At 60.3% G+C, this 19,028-nt stretch overlaps 4 protein-coding genes across 5 annotated transcripts; 1 reads left to right on the top strand and 3 right to left on the bottom strand.

Moving 5' to 3' along the window:
• Positions 1-442: 442 nt before the first annotated feature.
• LOC117640954 (V-type proton ATPase 116 kDa subunit a) lies at positions 443-8,738 on the bottom strand. The gene is made up of 16 exons (XM_034378007.1): positions 8,591-8,738; positions 4,739-4,856; positions 4,333-4,638; positions 4,160-4,254; positions 3,639-3,765; positions 3,378-3,554; positions 3,085-3,297; positions 2,834-2,984; positions 2,623-2,762; positions 2,297-2,536; positions 2,092-2,201; positions 1,848-1,972; positions 1,532-1,761; positions 1,231-1,462; positions 966-1,158; positions 443-882 (listed from the first exon to the last, which is right to left on the bottom strand). Exons 2-16 carry the CDS (start codon positions 4,853-4,855, stop codon positions 786-788), a joined length of 2,553 nt encoding a protein of 850 aa, XP_034233898.1. The 5' UTR covers position 4,856; positions 8,591-8,738; the 3' UTR covers positions 443-785.
• A 3,559-nt stretch (positions 8,739-12,297) lies between these two features.
• On the bottom strand, positions 12,298-13,126 carry LOC117641155 (homeobox protein MOX-1-like). Its single transcript, XM_034378291.1, has 3 exons — positions 13,119-13,126; positions 12,636-12,765; positions 12,298-12,558 (listed from the first exon to the last, which is right to left on the bottom strand). Exons 1-3 carry the CDS (start codon positions 13,124-13,126, stop codon positions 12,376-12,378), a joined length of 321 nt encoding a protein of 106 aa, XP_034234182.1. The 3' UTR covers positions 12,298-12,375.
• A 327-nt stretch (positions 13,127-13,453) lies between these two features.
• Positions 13,454-14,649, bottom strand: LOC117640960. Of its 2 annotated transcripts, none has more exons than XM_034378018.1 (2): positions 13,909-14,649; positions 13,454-13,709 (listed from the first exon to the last, which is right to left on the bottom strand). In XM_034378018.1, the coding sequence occupies exons 1-2, from the start codon at positions 14,582-14,584 to the stop codon at positions 13,660-13,662; spliced, it is 726 nt and encodes a 241-aa protein (XP_034233909.1). In that variant the 5' UTR covers positions 14,585-14,649; the 3' UTR covers positions 13,454-13,659. The 2 variants fall into 2 exon arrangements, with proteins under 2 accessions (XP_034233909.1, XP_034233908.1); XM_034378017.1 differs by having other exon boundaries at positions 13,882-14,649.
• A 1,647-nt stretch (positions 14,650-16,296) lies between these two features.
• Positions 16,297-18,917, top strand: LOC117640958 (cell growth-regulating nucleolar protein). The gene is made up of 5 exons (XM_034378015.1): positions 16,297-16,457; positions 16,789-16,906; positions 16,989-17,223; positions 17,300-18,167; positions 18,246-18,917. The coding sequence occupies exons 2-5, from the start codon at positions 16,794-16,796 to the stop codon at positions 18,533-18,535; spliced, it is 1,506 nt and encodes a 501-aa protein (XP_034233906.1). The 5' UTR covers positions 16,297-16,457; positions 16,789-16,793; the 3' UTR covers positions 18,536-18,917.
• Positions 18,918-19,028: the final 111 nt, after the last annotated feature.

Consider the following 19,028-nt stretch of genomic DNA (forward strand, 5'->3'; position numbering starts at 1 on the left):
CGCCACCAGCTGGGCCGCCCAGTGTTGCCAACCTGTCGGCCGGTCGGGCCGGGCCATTGAACGCCGCCGCGGCGGCAAGTGACCGCGTGACCAGCGTGACCGCACGCGTGACGACTGCGTGACAGGCGTGACACACGGGCTGCTCGTGTGACGCGACACTGCAGCACGTCGGGGGCCGGCTCTGCTTTTGAGCACACCCGCAGGATCGCCAGAGTAGTCCCCGGACTCGGCTCTGCTCTAACCCGTTTGCGTAGGTACCGATTCGGCGGCGCGGTTCGGTTCGGTTCGGCAACGCCGCGTGCGGTTCGTGTGTCCCTCCGGTCCCTCCCGCGCGGCGTGGCGCGGCGTGGCAGAACAGTGTCGCGGTGACGCGGCGAAAATGCACCGCTGGAGTAGAACAGGAACTCGTCCTGGTGTGGGGAGTGAATGAATGAGGCGGACGAGTGACGGAAATGACTTTATTTGGTCTGCGCCTCTACGCTAATGAACACTAAATCACACAAACTGGACGTCCTCGTGGAATGAGAATACAACAGCATAATTGGAAAACGCTAACTAAAACACGAGAAAGAGGCTGGCAGTGCAAGGCATCCAGACGGAGTGGCTTTCTCTTTGTTCGTGCAACGATGAATTGATTATTCTGATTGCGACTTGCGGGCAGTCAAAGTCCCAAATCGCCGGCTCTCGTATATAACTTAGGCTAATGTGGTGAGCGTGGTCGGGTGAGCATGGGGGTGATGGCTCGCGACGCGGTAACTCGGTACTACGAGGAACACGACGGTCTTCTAGTCGTCGCTGTTCTCCTGCACCAGGATGTCGTTGATGGCGAAGGGCTGGAAGGCGTAGCCCGCGCCCACGTAGAACTTGCTCATGAACTCCACCCTGCAGGCCAAGGCAAACGTTAGGTTAGGTTCGACTTGGCTGTGGGTTCGACGCCTGTGTTCGCCGATGCGGCATGCGCTCACCAGTGCAGTCGCAGCGTGTGCAGGAAGGCGGAGAGGCCCTCCATGAGGACGAGGATGGCGACGGTGAAGAAGGACCAGACGCCGAAGGACAGGTAGATGAAGAGGCCGCCCAGGATCATGCTGGTGCCCTCCAGCTCCTGCCCGGCCATGATGCCCTTGCGGAAGATCATGCTCCACAGCACGTCGGAGAGCTCTGCGCACAAAACACGCTTTCGTTCCCCTTTTCGCGAGTATCGAGGAAAGAGAGAGACGGCGAGGTACTCACGAGCGTGTGCGAGCGAGAGCGCCCAGAGGCGGAGGTAGGACGCGGTGTGGGAGACGGTGGACAGCACGTACTCCACGGTGTGGATGCACTGGTGCACCATGATCTCGCTGAAGGGCTCGTCCTCCTCGTGCGAGCCGTGGCTGGGCGCCTCCTGGGCCAGCGCCACGCCGTCCTCGGCGGCCTGCAGCTCCAGGCCCTGGGTCACGTCGCCGTTGCTGCGCGAACGCTTGTCCTGGAAGAGGACGTCACGTCAGATTTCAGAGGGCAGAAGAATCAAAATGTGGTTCTTCGGCCTGCTTACGTGTTTGGGCTTCCTCCTGGCCAGCAGGATGGCGATGGGCTTGCCCATCAGCATGAAGGGGATGCACGCCACGGCCACCAGCACCAGGACTTTCTGCACCGAGCCCTGCGACGCGAACATGTACTGGTCGCAGTCCTTGACGATGGGGTTCTCGCTGAAGAGCATCATGTTGATGAAGGAGATGAGCACGGACGGCGCGCAGTACGGAGACGCCTTGATCTGAGCGGGGTCTGCGGGTAAAAAATGACCAGAAATTTTTTAATCATTTATAGTTCCGGTTGATTTACTAGGCACGGCGAGCTCGGCGGGGCCTTACCGGAGGTGGCGTAGTACTGGACCCATTTCCACAACATGAGCATCGCCATGTATCCGAACAAGAGCAGCAGGAAAAGAATTTGGGGAACGAATTCCAGGATTATGTTCAGGTACTTGCGGTTCTGGCTGCAACATGGCACGACATTAGCATGACGTCCTGACGGGGAAAGAGCCGTGTCTCCTCTCAAAGTACACCATCAAGACATTAAAGTGGCGAGCAGAGTCTGTGACTCACGAGCACTTACACATTATTTACGACGCTGAGAGACACGCCGAACACCATGTGCACCACGCCGATGATGATGGAGATCTTCATCTTGAACGAGTTGAGGAAAATGATCTTGTTTTGCGCCGTCTGCAAAGGGAAAAGCCTTCAGTGCCATTCATCGAGGGACGGCGTCAGCAGCCTTTAGAGTCAAGAGAACTTGACAGACAAGACAAGCTCCTTACCTGCCACACGGGGTCCATGCCCAGCACGTAGGGGGTCTGCGCGTAGTCCTCGGTGGCCGGGTCCAGCGTGAGGTGCCTGTGGGTCATGAGCGTGGACTCGTTGTAGCGCGTGGCGCTCCACGCCGTGCCGAAGATGTTCATGGACAGGGAGAACACGTCGTTGTAGACGAGGCCCGTGTACATGGAGAACACGCCCATCATCAGGATGATGTAGCGGCCCCCGAAGAAGATGTTCCAGATCTGAGGCGATGAAATGAAAAACCTTGAAACACCGGACAAGGAGGAGTCACATCATGACGCAAAGCGGTGAGTGGGTGGAAACTCACCTCGCCGCCGTCTTTGATTTTGGACAGCTTTTGCTCGCACATGCAGAGGTAGCCGGCGAACAGGGTGACGATGAAGCCGTGGCCCAGGTCGCCGAACATGACGGCGAACAGGAAGGGGAAGGTGACGATGGTGTACAGGGCTGCCGACAAAGTCGCTCCGTTAGTGCCTTCGTCAACGGGCACCCCTACCCGCCCCCACCCCGACGCGTACCTGGGTTCACCTCGCGGTAGCTGGTGACGGCGTAGGCGTCGATCAGGGTCTGGAAGCCCGCCGTGAACTTGTTGGTGCGGATGAAGGTGGGCGGGTTCTCGGGCGTCTCGATGATGTTCACGAACGACTGGATGGAGCTGCCCACGGCTTTCTGCACGCGACCAGATAATGGCAGTGAGATTAAGCGTTGAGGACGGCGTCCGCACCGCGGCGCGGGACACGCAAGTGGAAGTGGACCGAAGGGACCGTACCCCTCCCTCCGTGAGGGCCTGCCGCACGATGCCCAGGTCCGCGGACGGCACCCAGCACTCGCCGATCAGGCACTTCTTGGTCACGTCCATGTTGAACATGTTGAGCGTGTGGTAGATGGCCTTCATCTTGCGCACCATCACGCCCCACTTGGTCACCTCCTTGCCGACGGACACCAGCACGCGGTGCCGGTGGTCGCGGGTCTGGCCCAGCACCTACAGGGGAAAGGAAAGCCAAACTGAGATCGGAGTGGGAACGTTTGGACGGCCTCGCCATTTTTCGCCAAAGTCCGTACCATGTTGAGGTCCTCCAGCTGCGTCCGGAGGCGCTGCAGCAGGTCCTCGCGCTCCGCGGCCGTGTTGGGGCAGGCGTAGGTGGACGCGTGGTAGCCGGCGCACACCTTCTTCACCCGCGACTTGAGGTTCTCGCCTTGGAAGAAGGCCACGAACACCGACTTGTGGATCTCGTTGCCCTGCGAGCCCAAGCAGTCGCGTTACCGCTCTACCGCCACCCCGGCGCCATGGCGGCACCATGGCGGCACCGAGAGTGCGCTCACCGTGGCGGGGTCCTCGATGGGCTCCTCCAGCTCGGCCTGGCGCAGGAAGACGTTGCCGCGGGACACGCGGAACAGCATGCGCTCGAAGCCGGGCACGCGCTCGCGCTGGATCACCCCGGCGATGAACCTAGGAGCCGGGACAGACAGGCAGACGGGCAGACAGACAGACAGTCAGACAGACAGACAGACAGACAGACAGACAGACAGACAGACAGACAGACAGACAGACAGACAAAGGCAAAGGGGTAAGCGAGGAAGCAACCATTTGGCGCCACCCACGTCAGGCTTTTAAATGCGAAACTGGACCAGGCGTGATTTGTGAAAAGATATTACGATACGTCCAGGTGACAGCAGACAATAAAAGCCCTGTTTCGCATTATAAAAGGTTCGAAAGCGGTTCGCTAGCCTCCGTTTCGTGGGTGGACTTTTTGAACACCTTGAAAGAGGAACGTTTCCTTCGTCCAAGTCGCACGACGGCGTGCCCTAGGCGTGCTCTGGGAGTGCCGTGCGCGTGCACCTACCCGAGGCGTCCGCGGTCGTCGCCGCCAATGAGCGCACGGCTTGAGTCCGACCCCTCTTGCTGTAACACAAACGGAGCTGCAAACAGACCATATTCCTACTCTGGCTCAAGTCCGTCTGTGCATGTGGTGTGGTCAAGTGCAAGGGGCGTCGTCGGTCGCGGCGCGTGGCTCACCTCCGTCAGGAACACCTGGGCCTTCTCCAGCACGTGCTTCATCTCCTGCAGCTCCACGAAGTTGCTCTTGAGGTTGACGGCGTTCTGGCTGAGCTGCACAATCTCGTTCTCCGTCTTCTCCAGGTGCGCCTCCAGGTCGATGATCTCCCTGGGGATGGGCGCCTTGGGGACGACGTCGGGGTCGGGCGTGGGCACGCCGTCCTTCTTCACCTCGGCCTCGATGTAGCGCAGCTTCCTCTCCAGCTCATCGCAGCGCCGCACCTCGCCCACGAACTTCCGCAGGAACAGGTTGACGTTGGAGTTGAGCTGCAGCAGACACGCGGCTCAGTTCGTCGTTGTCCGGCGTTCGCGGGGCGTTGGTTCGCTCGGCCGGGCGGCGCCAGGCGAGACGCTTCGGTGTACTTACGTCCCGGAACTGCACGACGCCGGCCTCGCCCAGCATGGACACGGACGAGTAGGACGCCTCGGGCTGGATGAAGAGCTGGCAGAGCACCATGTGCTCGGACCGGAACAGCGCCCCCATCCTGCAACAAGGGGAAGAGGGCCTTGACGTGCAGCTACAGCGCGGCAGGGTCCTGCAGGCTGCGAAGAGTCGTATCATCGCTCTATCCCTGTCGCACTCATGGTACGCCCCGTAGGGGTGCGACAGGGACAGAGCGACGAAAGGACTTTTCGGAATCAGACGCCTGCATGCTGTGCGCCGTAGTGTGCAGTGCACACACACGGCCGACGCGGTCGTGGCGGCCGAGTTTACCGCGGACTGAATCAACAACCCCCGTGTTGTGTTTGCGCCGCGACCGCCGCGACCCCATGCAGTGCACGCTGCACTGTGGGTGCGCCGCGCCAGCCAGCGCCAGCCCCGCCTCGCTCCTCGCCACGTCACAGGGCGCGGCGCAGATTATCTCCGTCTCCGCCACCTGATGCGCCGCTTCCCGCCAAGATCTGTGGTTTAGGACTCTGGGAAAACTGTCTTAGCCAAGTCTTAAATGACGAAGAGTAAGCCGCGGTCGCTTCGATCAACGGAGAGTGGCTCGCGGGTTGGCGAACGCAACGCGTCGGCGTGTTCCCGTGTTCCCAGACGGAGCGCCCGCAGACAGTGGGGTAGGCAACCCTGCCCTGCAGCGCACGGCTGTTCGGCGGGCTGGCCTAGCCACATTACCATTGCCATTACGGGCTAGACCACGTCGTGGAGCGGGCTGCGCGGCTACACTGGCCGCCGCGGTGGAGGGCGAGGGGAAGGGCTTAGCGCGCCGGGGTGGCTGGGCTGGCGGGGTGGCCAGGGGCACCCCCACCCCCTGCCGCCCGCTCCGGCACTGGCCGTGCAATCTCGGCAAGCCGATTGGATAATCTCCGCGCTGCAGCACGGCCTGCCGGCCTGCCGGGCCTGCTCTGCCGGGCCAGGGCGTCCTTTGCGTTCCGCGCGAAGGCGTCCTTCTCGTGATGCTTTAAGAGGATGCCCCCCCTCCCCCCTCCGCCTTTCCACGGCGCCAAACGGCATTTGCCTGCCGGCAAGGTTGACAAAGAGGCAGATAAGATAGAGTGTCCTGATCCAGGATCCCGTGACACGACGGGCCTTCCCCGGTGCACGCCACCCCCCGCGCCGCCGCCCAAGCCGCCGCCCCCCGCGCCAAGGCCGCCGCGGCCGGTACGAAAGCGCGCAACACGGGCGCGTGGGGCGGGAACGCCGAAGGCAGGGATGCTGCGAGGCGTGCTTGGCGGACGGACGACGCCGATGAAGGCACCGAAGCGTCACCTCGTTTTCCGACTCGCGTGCCGGCCGTGGAGAAAAGGCGATGCTGGCCAGATTATGCAAAGTCACCCCGCCCCGGACGCCCCGCCCTGGCCACCCCGCCCGGCCGCCGAGCCGCCACCCCACCGCGCCCTGCCCCCCGCACCTAATCCGTCTTATTTCAGAGGCAGGCGGGCAGGCAGGGCTCCATGGCTGGCTGGCAGACCCTCACTATTTGAAGAGTGATAAGACGGGGCGCTTCGCCATCGCTTTGCCGCCCGGCCTGCCAGCCCCGCCAGCCCGCCAGAGGCCCACCATCTTCATTATCCGCCTAGCGGCTGCCAACAATGAAGACTTGGATCGGGGCCGGGCCGGCCGAGCCCGAGCCCTCCTGAGCCGCGCGGGCCGAGGCCGAGGGGGTCGAGCTCGTCCTTCAGGGACCGTGAGGTACTCTAGTCCACGGAAAATCTGCAGGGGTAGATTTTTCCGAGCCGCTCGTATGCTCTCGGCGCACTCTCATTGGATGTCTGTTGGAGAGCGATGATTCCATTGCCTCCTCACAGTTTACCTCCGCAGGCATTCCACGGAGAGTCATTTGCTGTGTCTGTATCAGTGAGGAAAGACCACGTGACCGCCTCAGACTTTTCACTCTTAGTTTTCTGGCCGTGCTTGCACGGGGCTATCGCCGTGGTCACTAATTCGTTTCCCTCGGCCAAAGCAGCAGCGAAAGCGAAATCCTCACGTCGCCACTCTGCGACGTGACGTCGTGATCCTCGCGGCCGCGCGTCAGGCCGCCAGGCCGTGAGGGGCGCGGGTCACGCTGCCGTCAACGTTGACGGCGACGTTGACGCCGACGCCCCGCGGCCGCGCCGTGCAAATACCGATAATGCCTCGTCGAGCCTGCGGGGGCACGCACGCGACGCACGCCGCGCGCTAACGTATTCCGATCGGTGGAGGCGCGCCCTGCCGATGCCTGCCCTGCTTCCGGCGGCAACCTGGTGGCAACCTGGTGGCAGCCTGGTGGCAACCCTGGAGTGCCGCTGAGAGCAAACGTGGAGGGTGACGATGACTCTGGACTCGCGGTGTACCGCCGCGCCTACAAGTCTTCCACACTGCACTTTCCGCGCCGTGCGCCGTGCGGAGTTCGGTGTAGCAGCACGTTCGCCGACTCGCGCTGCCGGCGGCGGTGGCGGGTCTCGGTCTCGCCGGCTCGCTGGGGCAGTTTGCAAGTGGGTCAAGGCCGCCAAGGCCGTCAAGGTCGCTGCTGCTGCAGCTGGGCAAGGAGCGCCGCGTACCCAGCATCCCAGCATCCCCACGGCCTGCGTGTAGCACTCCAGCACGGCCAGCAGGGCCAGTAGGGCCAGTAGGGCCCAAGGGAGGGGCGGGGCGGGGCGCGACTCGCGCGACGAGACGAATATGATGTACGTCATCCTCCACAAGTGGGCGCTTCGCTTCGCTTCGGTCCGCTTCGTCCCGCGGGGCCCTGCCGGCCCGGCGAGGCGAGGCGTCGAGGCCCGCGGCGAGGCTCCGAAGCATCATTCGGTTATTGACCGGGCCGCCGCGCTCCAGGAATAGGAATAGGACGGGCCGACGGCGGCCGACGGCCACTCCCTCCGAAGCACCGCACGAAACCAGTACCTGAACCAGTACCTGGACCAGGGCCCCGGTCCAGACTCCGCTCCGAGACCCCACTCCAGGCGTGGGACTGCGGCACCAACGGCCGGCTTGCCGGCAATGTGCGCCGTGCGTTGGCCGCGACGCCACCGGCGGCGCGCTGGTCGGCTGTTTTGTCTCGGTCATCGTCGCCATCACTGTCATCGTCCTTGGTCCAGACACACCGCACCGCCACGGGCCGCGGCCGAGGCCTGGAGCATGGCTGCCGAGGTGCCGATTCGGAATATTCCCGCCCGCTCCTTCCCTTCGCGAGGGTCCGTGATGGAATGATTTCGAGCCGTCTGCTCTATCCGCACAGTCCCGGCGTTTTCAAAACTGCCACGCGATTTGCCAGCATTTTGCTGAGAAACGGAAGAGGGACATTTTCGCCTGCTCCGGCGTCGGAAGGTGAGTGAGAGAGAGAGAAAGAGAGAGAGATAGGGGAGGGACCCGGGCGCCGAGGTCCTGCTTATGCAAATGCAGGTGGAACGAAAAGCGCGCGAACGGCTTTTGCGAAGGTGGGCCGGGTGCGGGTTATTCTGTACAAAAACAGCCACTGTCCGTCACCCGATACGCCCCCCCCCCTCACACACACTCACACACACACACACACACACACACGCGCGCAACGAGTCCCTGCCGTTCGGATAAGACGAGCGGAAGTCCAATGCAGGCAGCAGCACATTTTTCTCACAAACTCTAACTCAAAAGTGATTCAAGTGTGTAGGACGCGTGTTCATCAAAGAATGTGTACGAGTTCGTGTATGCCCCGGAGTGCGTGCAGCCGCGCGGCGACGCCGGCGAGGGTGGCGGTCAGTGGACGCGTCGCGATGGCGGCGCGAGCGGCCTTGCTGCCTTGCTCGGCGAGGTACTCACTCGGTGCGGGGTCGCGGTCAGAGCCGTCGGGGCACAGGGGCACAGGGGCACAGGGGGCCGGGCGGGGCGGGGCGGCGCAGGGCGAAGCCGGCTGCCGAAATGAGAGAATGGGAGCACAGTGCGCCTGGGCCGGGCCTGCCGGCGACTATGTGACTATGTGCCAGCCTCGGCTGCTACGCCGCCACGCCGCTACGGCGCTACCCATACGCGAGAGGGGGAGGGGGCGGTGCACGGGACCCGTCGGGATGGCCTGGGCGGCTTGTCGGGCTTGTCGGGCTTGCCGCGGCCCGTCGTCGCGAGCTGAGGCGTGGCGCGGGTGTGCCGCGGGCCGCGGGGGCGTGGCAGCGCGGCGGGGTGGGGCGGGGCGCCTGAGGTGCACGTCGTATCAGTCCAGGGCGCCAGAGCAGCAGTGCGACGCCGTGGCCGAGGTCGCAAACGCGCCGCTCTCTAGCCGTAAGGATTGCGGTTCGAGTCTAGGGCTCCTCTGGCAAATTTTCCGCGCGTCAACGAGTTGTAGAAATTGGGCAACACAGCTGAAGCAGGACAACTGCCGAGGGCGTAAAGGCCGAAGCTGGGCGGACGAACTGTCCAAAATTCGCAGCGGCGCTCCCAACAGGAAATTTTGGACGAGTCGCTTGATAAGCGCCACTTTGAATGTTGCCGGTAGTTCTGGAAGCTCGCTGGGCCCGCATGGCGCCACTGTCGCTACCCCCCCTTCCCCCTTCCCTTTCCCCGGCGCTCATTCGCCGAGCATTGGCCGAGTGCTGTTTGCTCAAGTGCGCTGCAGCCGTTCTAATTACGCCCATCACGTGTCGGGCACACTGTCGCTGTCGCTACACTGGTAGAGGCCCTGCCAGGCCCGGCAGCCCGGCTGCACGGCACTGTAAGGACACGACTGCGTCCGGAAGGGACGAGGCAGGGCAAGGCAAGGCGGCCTTGTCCCTAAACCTGCTCCCCGGAGTGCCCCCCCCCCCTTCCCCGCTCAGGGCCGCTCCACCTTGGACAGCGGACAGCATCCACTGGCAGACACAGAGAGACCGGCCGTCACTCCGCGGCCCAGGTGGAAACGAACCCGCGCGCAAAAATCGGCATCACGTCAACCAGAAAAAGTAAAAACAAAACAACAACAACGCTGCTGCTGAATGGGTCGTTGCCATTCATATACTGGGGCGAGTAGTGAGCGCGGGGCGGGGCGGGGCGGGGCGGGGCGGGGCGGGGCGGGACGCCCACGCGAGCCATGCGGAACCAGCTGGGCGCGGCCCGCGACCCGGCGCCTCGCCCGAACGCCGAACGCCGACGAGCTGACGGGCGCCAGTTCGCGTTCGGGGCGACCGAGCCGACCGCCGAGCGGATGCGTTCCTAAAGTCCGTAAAGTGGCCGCTAGTGGCCGCGCAGCCACCGCGCAGCTGCAGTCAGATTCAGTGGGACTTCTTGTCTTGGTCACGCTTCATTAAACGCTACTGGTATAACGTCGCCGTCCCCCCACGGACAACCCGAACCATTACAGAAGACGAACTTGACAGTGTTCTGCCATCCTCCAGGCGATGCCGTCACCGACTCCACGGCCTGGCCTCCGCGACTTATGAACATAGTCAAGCGTATTTCTGCTATTTGTCGTTTCCCACATTCCCACTTGCGAGCGAGTGTCTCCCCGTGTGGATTTGCGTGCGTCCGCGCTCCGCGCCTACCCGCGGCCGGCCCGGCCCGACCCGTCTCGTCCGCGGGTCACGCTAGTATGTCTACAGGCCGCCGCGGGCGTGGTGCCGTATCAGGCCCCTCCCCGCCCCACCCCGCCCCACCCCGCCCCACCCCGCCCCACCCCGCCCCACCCCGCACGCCGTGTTGGCGGAGACGACGCCCTTGACATTTTCACCCCCAGCGCTGCCCCCGCTGCCCCCGCTGCCCCCGCTGCCCCCTCCTTCCGGCATGACGAGCCTCGCATCGCCCTGCATCGCCCTGCATCGCCTTGCCTGAGCGGAAGTGAGAGTACTTGGCGACGAGGCGGGCGAGACTTTGGCCGACTTTGCCGCCGCGTTGGTCCAGAGTGGCGGCATCCGCTGGGGCGCGGCGTCTAGCGGCGTCACACCAGGTCTCGTGACACTGCCTGGAGATCGTCTCTGCTGCTCAAACGTTTTCACGGTCGTCGGGCTTGGCTCACCCACGCTCCGCACACGCACTCACACACACAAACACACACACACAGCTTTGGGCCAGATGTGATAAGGCTGGCCCAGGGCGAGCCCCCTCACATTTCTGTTGCTTTTCCCGCCACCGTGCACATTTGGCATCCGTTTTTATCATCCGTCTATTTTGAAACGTGACGCCCTGCGCAGCCCAGCGCGGCCAGACGACCAGGCCGTCACGACTCACGTCGAGGCGACGCGACGCGGTCGTGACGCGACGCGTAGGAAGCCTCCATCTCCATCGTCTGGAGGGACCACGACGCGTCCTTCTCGGCGCCTGCGAGTTAGCCAGTGGCCAGGTCCCCGCGCCGTCTCTCTCTCGCTTCCACCAGAGCCCGGGCGGTCGGCAGATAGTGCGACGAGGATGAGACATCGACACCGTCAACACCGGTGCGGCCGGCAGCGTCAGACTGACTGGCAGCAGCGTGGCAACAGCTTTATCGAACCTCCAACCTCCCCGACGGCGTGCCCGGTTGCCCAGGCCTCTGCCCAGGCTGTGCCGGTATCTTGACACGGCGCCCGGTCCATGCCTGTCCAATGCTTGCTGGCCGCGGCACCGCTTGCCGATCAGTTCGTCGGCACCGGGCGGCACCTGCCTCCTCTCGCGGGCCCCTCCAGGAGCGGGCCTCCAGAGTGAGTCTCCAGTGGCGTCTCCAGCGACGAGTCTCCAGCGGCGAGTCTCCAGAGGTGTGTTTCCAGGGTCGAGTGTCCAGGGTCGAGTGTCCAGGGTCGAGTGTCCAGGGTCGAGTGTCCAGTGGCGAGTGTCCAGTGGCGAGTGTCCAGTGCGAGTCTCCAGTGCCAAGCCTCCAGAGCCAAGTCTCCAGTGCCGAGTCTCCAGTGGCGAGTCTCTCCAGTGGCGGGCCTCCAGAAGCGAGTGTCCACGAGCCGGGCGACTCACCTCGCGGCAGATATCCGGCAGTTGCTTTGGGTAATCCAATCAGGTGCACGTCCTAGCGCGACACATTTCTCCCACCTCGCACGCACTCACACACGCACTCGAATCAAACACACACACACTGCAGACGCGAGCGCGCGCACGAGTCACGCGCGCGGCGGTCGCGGCGCTCGGATGCTGGAGGGAAGCCCAGAGAGGCGCGCGTCGTCCGCTCCGGTCCGCGGTCCGCGCGAGTCCACAACGCCGGCACATTTGATCGGCCGCCGCCACACCGCCGAAGCCCGGGGCCGTCGGGGGCCGTCGGGGGCCGTCGGGGGCCCCGCCACTCTGTGGGCCCGCCGCGCCGCACTCCGCCACGCCGCGCCCCGGGCCCCGGGCAGCTCGTCGGACTCTAGTCAGGCGGCCAGGCCCTGGCCCCTGGCCGCCAGCCCCGCATGGCCCTGCGTGGGTACGGCGGGCACGGCGGGCGGCGGTCCCGACCCGCGGCGCCCGGGCGGTAGGCAGCCCATCGCGCGCCTCTGGCCGAAGTGCGGCAGTGCGGCCCGGCGAAGTGTCGGCAAGGAGCAAGGCAAGGCGAGGTCCACAGGAGGTGCTTGGGAAAACAAAAGAACGCCAAGTGCACTCCAGAATGCGGTAAAAAAATAGTTTATTGCGGTCTGATACGTACATTTCACAACCACACAAAGAAGGGAATACAAAACACGTCTTCATGAATCTTCACCCCCGACCGCCGTTTTCAACCGTCCGCGGGCCCTCGCGAGTGTGGAAGGTGGAGGCGACAGTCTCGATGGCGTGCTGCAGGGCGTGCTGCAGTCCAGGAACTGGGCGGGCACGACCTCCCCCCGCGTCCTTTTCCACTTCATCCGCCGGTTTTGGAACCAGACTTTCACCTGGGGGCGAACCAAGCTCCAATCACAGACGCGTATCCTGATTTGCCGACGGCAATAGAGTTTCCTTCGAGGCTTACCTGGCGCTCGGACAGCCCCAGCGCGACGGCGATCTCGTACCTCCGCAGCCTGGACAGGTAGTTGGAGTCCAGGAACTCGGCCTCCAGCTGCTGCACCTGGAGCCGGCTGAAGGCGGTGCGCTCCTTGCGGCTGAGGCGCGGCCCCGGCGCCGCCTCCAGCGCCTCCAGTTCGTCGTCGTCGTGGTCCAGCACGCGGCACCGCGACTCCCCCGGGGCCACTTCCAGTCCTTCCAGCGGTGGCGGCGACACGGCGTCCCGGAGGGCCGCTCTAGTCGCTCTGGCGGGGAAGGGCTGAGGGGCGGCCGGTGGAGCCGCGCCCCCGACCGCGGGAACCTGCAGGCGGGCTGCGGCCAAACAAGGCGGACTTAGGGAGGTTTAGGGCAAACAAATCAAAGGGCGCGGTCAGGGCAGCGTGCAATGCACCAATGGAATGTTTTCCTCAGCACCGCGCCGCCTAGGGTCTAGTAGGGTCGTACCGCGAACCGCCACATGACTGCTTCCTGCTCCCCGAGGAGCCCCCGCGCCCCGCCGCGGCCCTCAGCAGCTGCAATGGGCCGTGCAGCGCGGCTTGGTGCAGCACTGCGGCGGCGCACTCGCGGCGCTTTGTCGGCACGCCGCCGGCCAGGCCGAACGCGGCAGCGCGTCCGCATCGAGGTCATGGAGAGGGTCACGCGGCTCGGACGCGTCCACTACACTCCACCAGTCCGACTTCAATGCGCACACCCTGTCGAAGCTAGTGGAAACTGGCTGCCGAGTTGCTGGAAATGTGTATTCACTAACACACACGCTCGCGTGCGGACACGGGAAGGGATACTACGAGTCCGTAGACTGCGTTCGTTTGCTCTTTCATTCATGTTTTATTGTTCTGTTCGGATGCGTCCCTCCGCGGTGTGGTGGCGCAGCGCGTTGGCGTGCTCCGCCCGTGAGGAGCACCACCGTGCCGAGGGTGGCGTCTCGCCCAGTCTCGCCGTGGAGGCGCCCGGGGCGACGAGGTTACGAATCGCGGCGTCTCTCCGCCCGCCGCTCAGATGAAGGGGTCTCTGGACGTTCTGGGCGCCCGCTTGCTGGATTTGCCTGGAATCACGAGTGGGGTCACGGCGCGGCACCGTCCATCTTAGCTGAGGGGTGCAGCTGCGGTGTGAGGGGATTCGGCTGGGGGTTCATGAGTTGGTTTGACACTCTCTCCGTCGCACCCAGAACTCTGAGCGGGACATGAACGACCAAACCGACAGCAGTGGCACCTCACCTGGCGTACTTGGCGTGCACGGCGTACCTGGGGGCTCCGGCAGTGGCAGCGCGCTGCGGTGGCCGCTGAGTTCGGCCGGCAGGGGGCTGGGGGCGGGAGGCACGGGGTTGGCCCAGTGGACGGCGTCCTCCAGGCAGGTGTCCTCGGGCACGGTCGACAGCACCGGGCACAGCGCCGGGCTGTCCACGAACACCAAGCCGTCCGCGAAGGGGGCGGGCATCGGGCCGGCGAGGGTGCCGAGGTACGGGTCCACCAGGTAGCCGCCGCCCTGGTCGGCACCCTGGTCGGCGCCCTGGTCGGGGTACAGCTGGCTGGGCCCCTGAGGGGGTAGTGGCTGTGACACCGAGGCGCCGCAGCCCGCCGCCCCCACGCCGCCCCCCGCCGCACAGTACGCGCAGTACGACCACTGGGGCAACCAGGCCGCGGGGGCGGGGGCGGCGTCGCCGTCCAGCAGGAAGGTGGTGCTGTCGGCGTTGAGCACGGGCAGGTCTTGTCGCAGTGACGCCTGCAGCAGCTCGCTCACGTCGGGCTTCACGTCGGGCAGCCCGTCCAGGGCCCAGCCCTCGTCCAACCACGTCGCCGACGACGCCCCCCACAGGTCCGCGTCCCACAGGCTGCCCGAGGACGCGGACGGCGACGACGTGGAGGGTGGCGGCGTCGGCGGGAACACGGAGAAACTGAGCGCCGTGTCCAGCGTCTCCATGACGACGGCGGGGACGACGTGCTCGCCGTGCGCCACGTGTAGAGCGGCAGCTCCTTGCGCCGGGCCGGGCCGGGCCGGGGGACTGAGGCCCCGGCGGCTTATCAGCGCGCACCCCGCACCGCCACCGCCCCCGTCACGTCCTTGGTGGAGCGGCGCTCGGCGGCGGCCTCGGCGGCCTCGGCGGCAGCCCGTTATAGCGTATTGTCCGCGGTGTTTACGACCTGCCGGTTAGATATAGTGCAGTGCGGCACCACGCGTGCCGCGCGAGCAGCGCGACGACTCCGCGACGCTCGGCCCCCACGGCCTCGGCCCCTGCGCTAGGTCCTCGGCCCTCTCGGTCTCGGCCTCAGTCTCGTCCGGCGGCGTGACTCGCGTCGGAGCTCCAGCTCGACTGCGACTCTGCGACTGGGGCAGGGGCAGCACGCCGATGAGCAGCGCGACGGGCAGGCCGAGGACCGCGACGACGTCGCCGTGTCGCCGTCCCCGGGGAGTGGGGCCGCGGTGGCGGTGGCGCGCGGGGTCCGGGGTGCGGGATGGGGATGCACCGCGACGACGTGCCGCCGTTGACTCATACAGCTGCCGCCGCGCCGCGCCCGTTCACGCCCTGTTTCCCGTTAATGCGTTTTATTTTTCGGGAGGACCGCACTGGCCAACGTTACGGTCAATCTCGCACTGAAAATTTTAAAAAGATAATCGAAACCGTCTACCATCCCTCAAAAGGGGCAACTTCTCAACAGCTTTTCAATCGATCTCAAACTGGCTCAACATTTTGTACAGCGCGGAAATCGAAGTAAAAGGCACCGGCGGACCGTTTCCTGAATGGGCCGAATCGACCCACGCGATTCGAATGTCCGAGCTCCCCTACCCAATCGGAGCGCGCAGTGGACTTGCCGGTGGACAGTGTTTGGCTTTGGCCAGATCAGTGTTTGGCAGCCCTTCCTTCATTAGAGTGTTGACTACATTAGGACGCGGGAAAAGGGGGGGGGGGGCTTTAGCTACAGTGGGTGCCTGGTGTACGCCCGCCCCTCATTCCCCGCGCGGTTCCCTTCGAGCTAGTTTCCTTTCCCCGCTGACAGGGTTATGGAGTGCAAACGGCCCCACCCCCTCCCCCACCCCGTCTCCCCCGCTGTCCAGGGTCCAGGCCACGGTGCAGGCGACCCGCAGTGCAGGGCCTCCTCCGTCTCTTTCCGCCTCCGTCAACATATTAGCTTGCGTTAGCAGGAGAGGGCTTGCGCTCCGCTCGCTAAACCTACCTAAACCTAGCCTACCTAAACCCCTTCCCCCTTTCCCTCCCCTCTCACTAGTTGCCCTGCCTCCTCTGCCACCGGGGTGCTTCCCTCCCACGACCCCTTTCGCCCCTTCCCGTTCCATTTCCGCTGGTTGCAGACTATTTCTTTAAAAAAAAAACACACAACAGAACTCGGTTACTGAGCGTGCAATTGCGGTCTTATCTGAATCAAGGTGTGACCTGTGACGTGTTCTTTTCATTATCTGCGTTCGTCATCCAGAAGTTTCTGATTTGTTCCCTGCACCAGCAATATTTGTCACTGATGTTTGAATTTCATCGTTTCTGTGTACTCTATTCTGAGGAGCAAATGTTTCAAATTTTGCGTCTTTATTCAGACCATTGCTGACGAAAAATTGAGCCACCCTCCGAACCTTCGCGTACCGCCGCGTGTCTTCTAGCATTTTCTACAAAACCAAAACAAAACACTGCCGTATAAAGGCGCCGTGCCGTGTCGTTGCGGTAGTGGTCGTGTCGGTCTGTCTGCCTGGCCAACAGTCTGCCGCATGTTTACCGTCGGAACAGCCAAAACTGAAATTTCTTTTGAGTGTATCTCTTTTGCTCGGCGTTGACTTGCCTGGAACGGAGGTAAGCTGTTCAGAAAATGGGTCCCATGTTGTTAGCATGTTGTTAGATTCACTTTCCTCGTTTCTAGCCTTGACTAAAAGGTCCTGTTCGATTGGAGAGGTTAGGATCTCGTAGTGGTGTGTAGTTCAAACGTGGATAACCGCTCGATATTGGGATTATTGTGTTCAGTTTTATCATTTTTTCCGCGCGATTGTTTAAAGTATCATAGATTTTAAAATTCGTTTCTCCATTTGTTGTCAGATTTGCCTACACCGTACACGTTGAACGTTGCCATGTTTCTTTTATTATTATTAATAGTGCAATAATTCTATGTTTCTCTTTCTTTTATCAGAAGAGATGGTGACTTTCACTTGTAATAAGTGTGGAGACTCTCTGAAGAAGCAAAAGGTTGAAGTTCATCGTTGCAAACCCTTCCACCTAACGTGTGTTGACTGCCTCAAGGATTTTGGGTTTGTATCAATTGGTCATCTGAGTATCATCATTTGGAGCCCATATTATTTTTAACTTATATTCGTCTTCACTTTATTTTAGGTATGACTACATTAAACACACGGGCTGTATATCTGAAAAGGATCGTTACAGCGCCACGGGCCTCAATGGCGTAGCATTAAAAAAGACCAAGCAGCAGCGCTGGCTTGAAACAGTTCATGACTGTTGTAGCAGAGCCATTGATGATGGCACTCCGGGCATGAATCCAGGCATTTGTGACCTATTTAAGTATTTGCTAGAGGTATCAAATATCCCTGATAAACCGAAAACATTTACTGTAAGTATTTTAAGAATTTGAAATTCCCTGCATGTATTTATGTGTCAACACTAACTTACATTCTTGTCTTTTTCAGAATTTTGTTAAAAATTCAAGAAGAAGTGAGCCACTAAAAAATATTGAATTTGTATGGAGCCTTTTGGATAAAGCTCGCACGGATCTTGCTGCAAAATTAAATGCTGAAAAGGCAGCTGCTGAAGCTGAAGCTAAAAAGAAAAAGGCAGAAATGATGAAGAACAAGAAACAGGATTCTTCTGATAGTAGTAGCTCTGACTCTGATTCTGACTCAGAAGATGATGAGAAAAGTAAGGCCCCTAAGAATGGAGTTAATGAGGTTGCAAGTGAAGTTGCCCTGTCCAAAAGTGAAAAGAAGAAAAAGAGAATGATGTCAGAAAGTGAATCTGTTATTAATGGAACCTCTGAAACAAGAAAAGCCAAAAAATCAAAGAAAAATCCCAAGACTGACGAAAGTGAAGACTCTTCCAATCTGAACAATGCCTTGGACGCTTGTCATTTGAATGGAGTTGTAGAAGAAAAGCTAAGCAAGAAAGAAAAGAAAGAGCGTAAGAAAAGAGAAAAATATGAGGCTGAGCTGAAGACTTTGGAATCTGTGAACGCAACTGATGAAACTGAGCCTCAAGATGAGCCTATGGAACAGGTTGTTGAAGAAACGGAAACAAAGAAGAGTAAAAAGAAGAAAAAGGCTGAGCAGAAGAATTTGGAATCTGTTGAAGACGAGCCCGTAGAAGAGGTTGTTGAGGAAACTGAATCTAAGAAGGGTAAAAAGAAGAAGAATAAGAAAAATGCAGAAGAAATTGCTCCTCTCGATGAAGAGCCTAGTGACACCAAGGACAAGAAGAAGGAAAAGAAGAGCAAGAAACAACAGCGACAGGAGGAAGCTGAGCGAATTCATGCTGAGAAACCTGACAAAAAAGGGAAAACTGGTAAGCTACAATTTTTCTGAATTTGTTGTGCATTTATACATCTAGATTTGATTAATAACGAGTCCATTTAAATTTCAGACAAACTAGAAAATGGAAAACTAAATGATACCCTGAAACTGGATGAAGATAATGGAGCTGAATTTTCCTGGGACACTGCCATTCTTCAAGTACTTGAATCTCAATCAGACCATGAAGTGTCTCTTAAAAAACTTAGCAAGAAGGTTCTTAATGAATATTTATGTTCAGTTGGAGATGATGCTTATGTAGATGAAGCTAAGATCATAAATAAGTTTCACAAGAAACTGCAGAAGATGCACAATGTTTTAGTTCACAAAGACAAAGTTCGTCTTAAAACTTCAAGGGACTAGGTGTTTTCTGCTCTTCCTGACTTATCTCACCTTCTTACTTAAAATTTTTCAGTAAAATTAGAATTTGTCATTTAATTTGACAAAATTGTAAATGGCAAATGCTGCGTTCTACTAAGCCCTATTTTTTTTTTTTTTGCTTTTTTTTCTTTTTCAATACGTACCTTTACAAACTATCTAATTATTCCAGTGACTTTTTCTTGTACCTGTGATTGCACTTTTTTGAACTGACCAGTGCGAATCAATGTTAACAGATGTCTAGGTCCAAAAACAAACCAATTCCATGTACTCATAAATTGACTTAAGTTATTTGTCTAGGTATTATTCTGGTTACTATTGTATTTCAGTGTTGAGGTTGCAATAAAAACTCTTATTTATTGCTGTATAATTTATTCTTTTATAGTTAACCTTTTTTTACATTTTAAGCAAGTGAAGAAACAATTGAGATAGGAAAAAGTGGAGTTTGCAATGATTATCATTATTAATACGTATTACA

The sequence above is a fragment of the Thrips palmi genome, unplaced genomic scaffold (assembly GCF_012932325.1).
Source record: "Thrips palmi isolate BJ-2018 unplaced genomic scaffold, TpBJ-2018v1 HiC_scaffold_15, whole genome shotgun sequence".
NCBI classification, from domain to species: Eukaryota; Metazoa; Arthropoda; class Insecta; order Thysanoptera; family Thripidae; genus Thrips; species Thrips palmi.

Excerpts from the sequence above, each read along its gene's own strand:
- LOC117640958 (XM_034378015.1), top strand. The coding sequence starts at position 16,794 with ATGGTGACTTTCACTTGTAATAAGTGTGGAGACTCTCTGAAGAAGCAA. Across the intron at positions 16,907-16,988 it reads GACTGCCTCAAGGATTTTGG|GTATGACTACATTAAACACA; the intron begins GTTTGTATCAAT and ends ACTTTATTTTAG. Across the intron at positions 18,168-18,245 it reads TGACAAAAAAGGGAAAACTG|ACAAACTAGAAAATGGAAAA; the intron begins GTAAGCTACAAT and ends TTTAAATTTCAG.
- LOC117641155 (XM_034378291.1), bottom strand. Across the intron at positions 12,559-12,635 it reads TGGGGCTGTCCGAGCGCCAG|GTGAAAGTCTGGTTCCAAAA; the intron begins GTAAGCCTCGAA and ends GTTCGCCCCCAG.
- LOC117640960 (XM_034378017.1), bottom strand. The coding sequence starts at position 14,584 with ATGGAGACGCTGGACACGGCGCTCAGTTTCTCCGTGTTCCCGCCGACG. Across the intron at positions 13,710-13,881 it reads GTGCACGCCAAGTACGCCAG|GCAAATCCAGCAAGCGGGCG; the intron begins GTGAGGTGCCAC and ends TCGTGATTCCAG.
- LOC117640954 (XM_034378007.1), bottom strand. The coding sequence starts at position 4,855 with ATGGGGGCGCTGTTCCGGTCCGAGCACATGGTGCTCTGCCAGCTCTTC. Across the intron at positions 2,537-2,622 it reads AAATCAAAGACGGCGGCGAG|ATCTGGAACATCTTCTTCGG; the intron begins GTGAGTTTCCAC and ends TCATCGCCTCAG. Across the intron at positions 1,973-2,091 it reads CTCAGCGTCGTAAATAATGT|CCAGAACCGCAAGTACCTGA; the intron begins GTAAGTGCTCGT and ends GCCATGTTGCAG.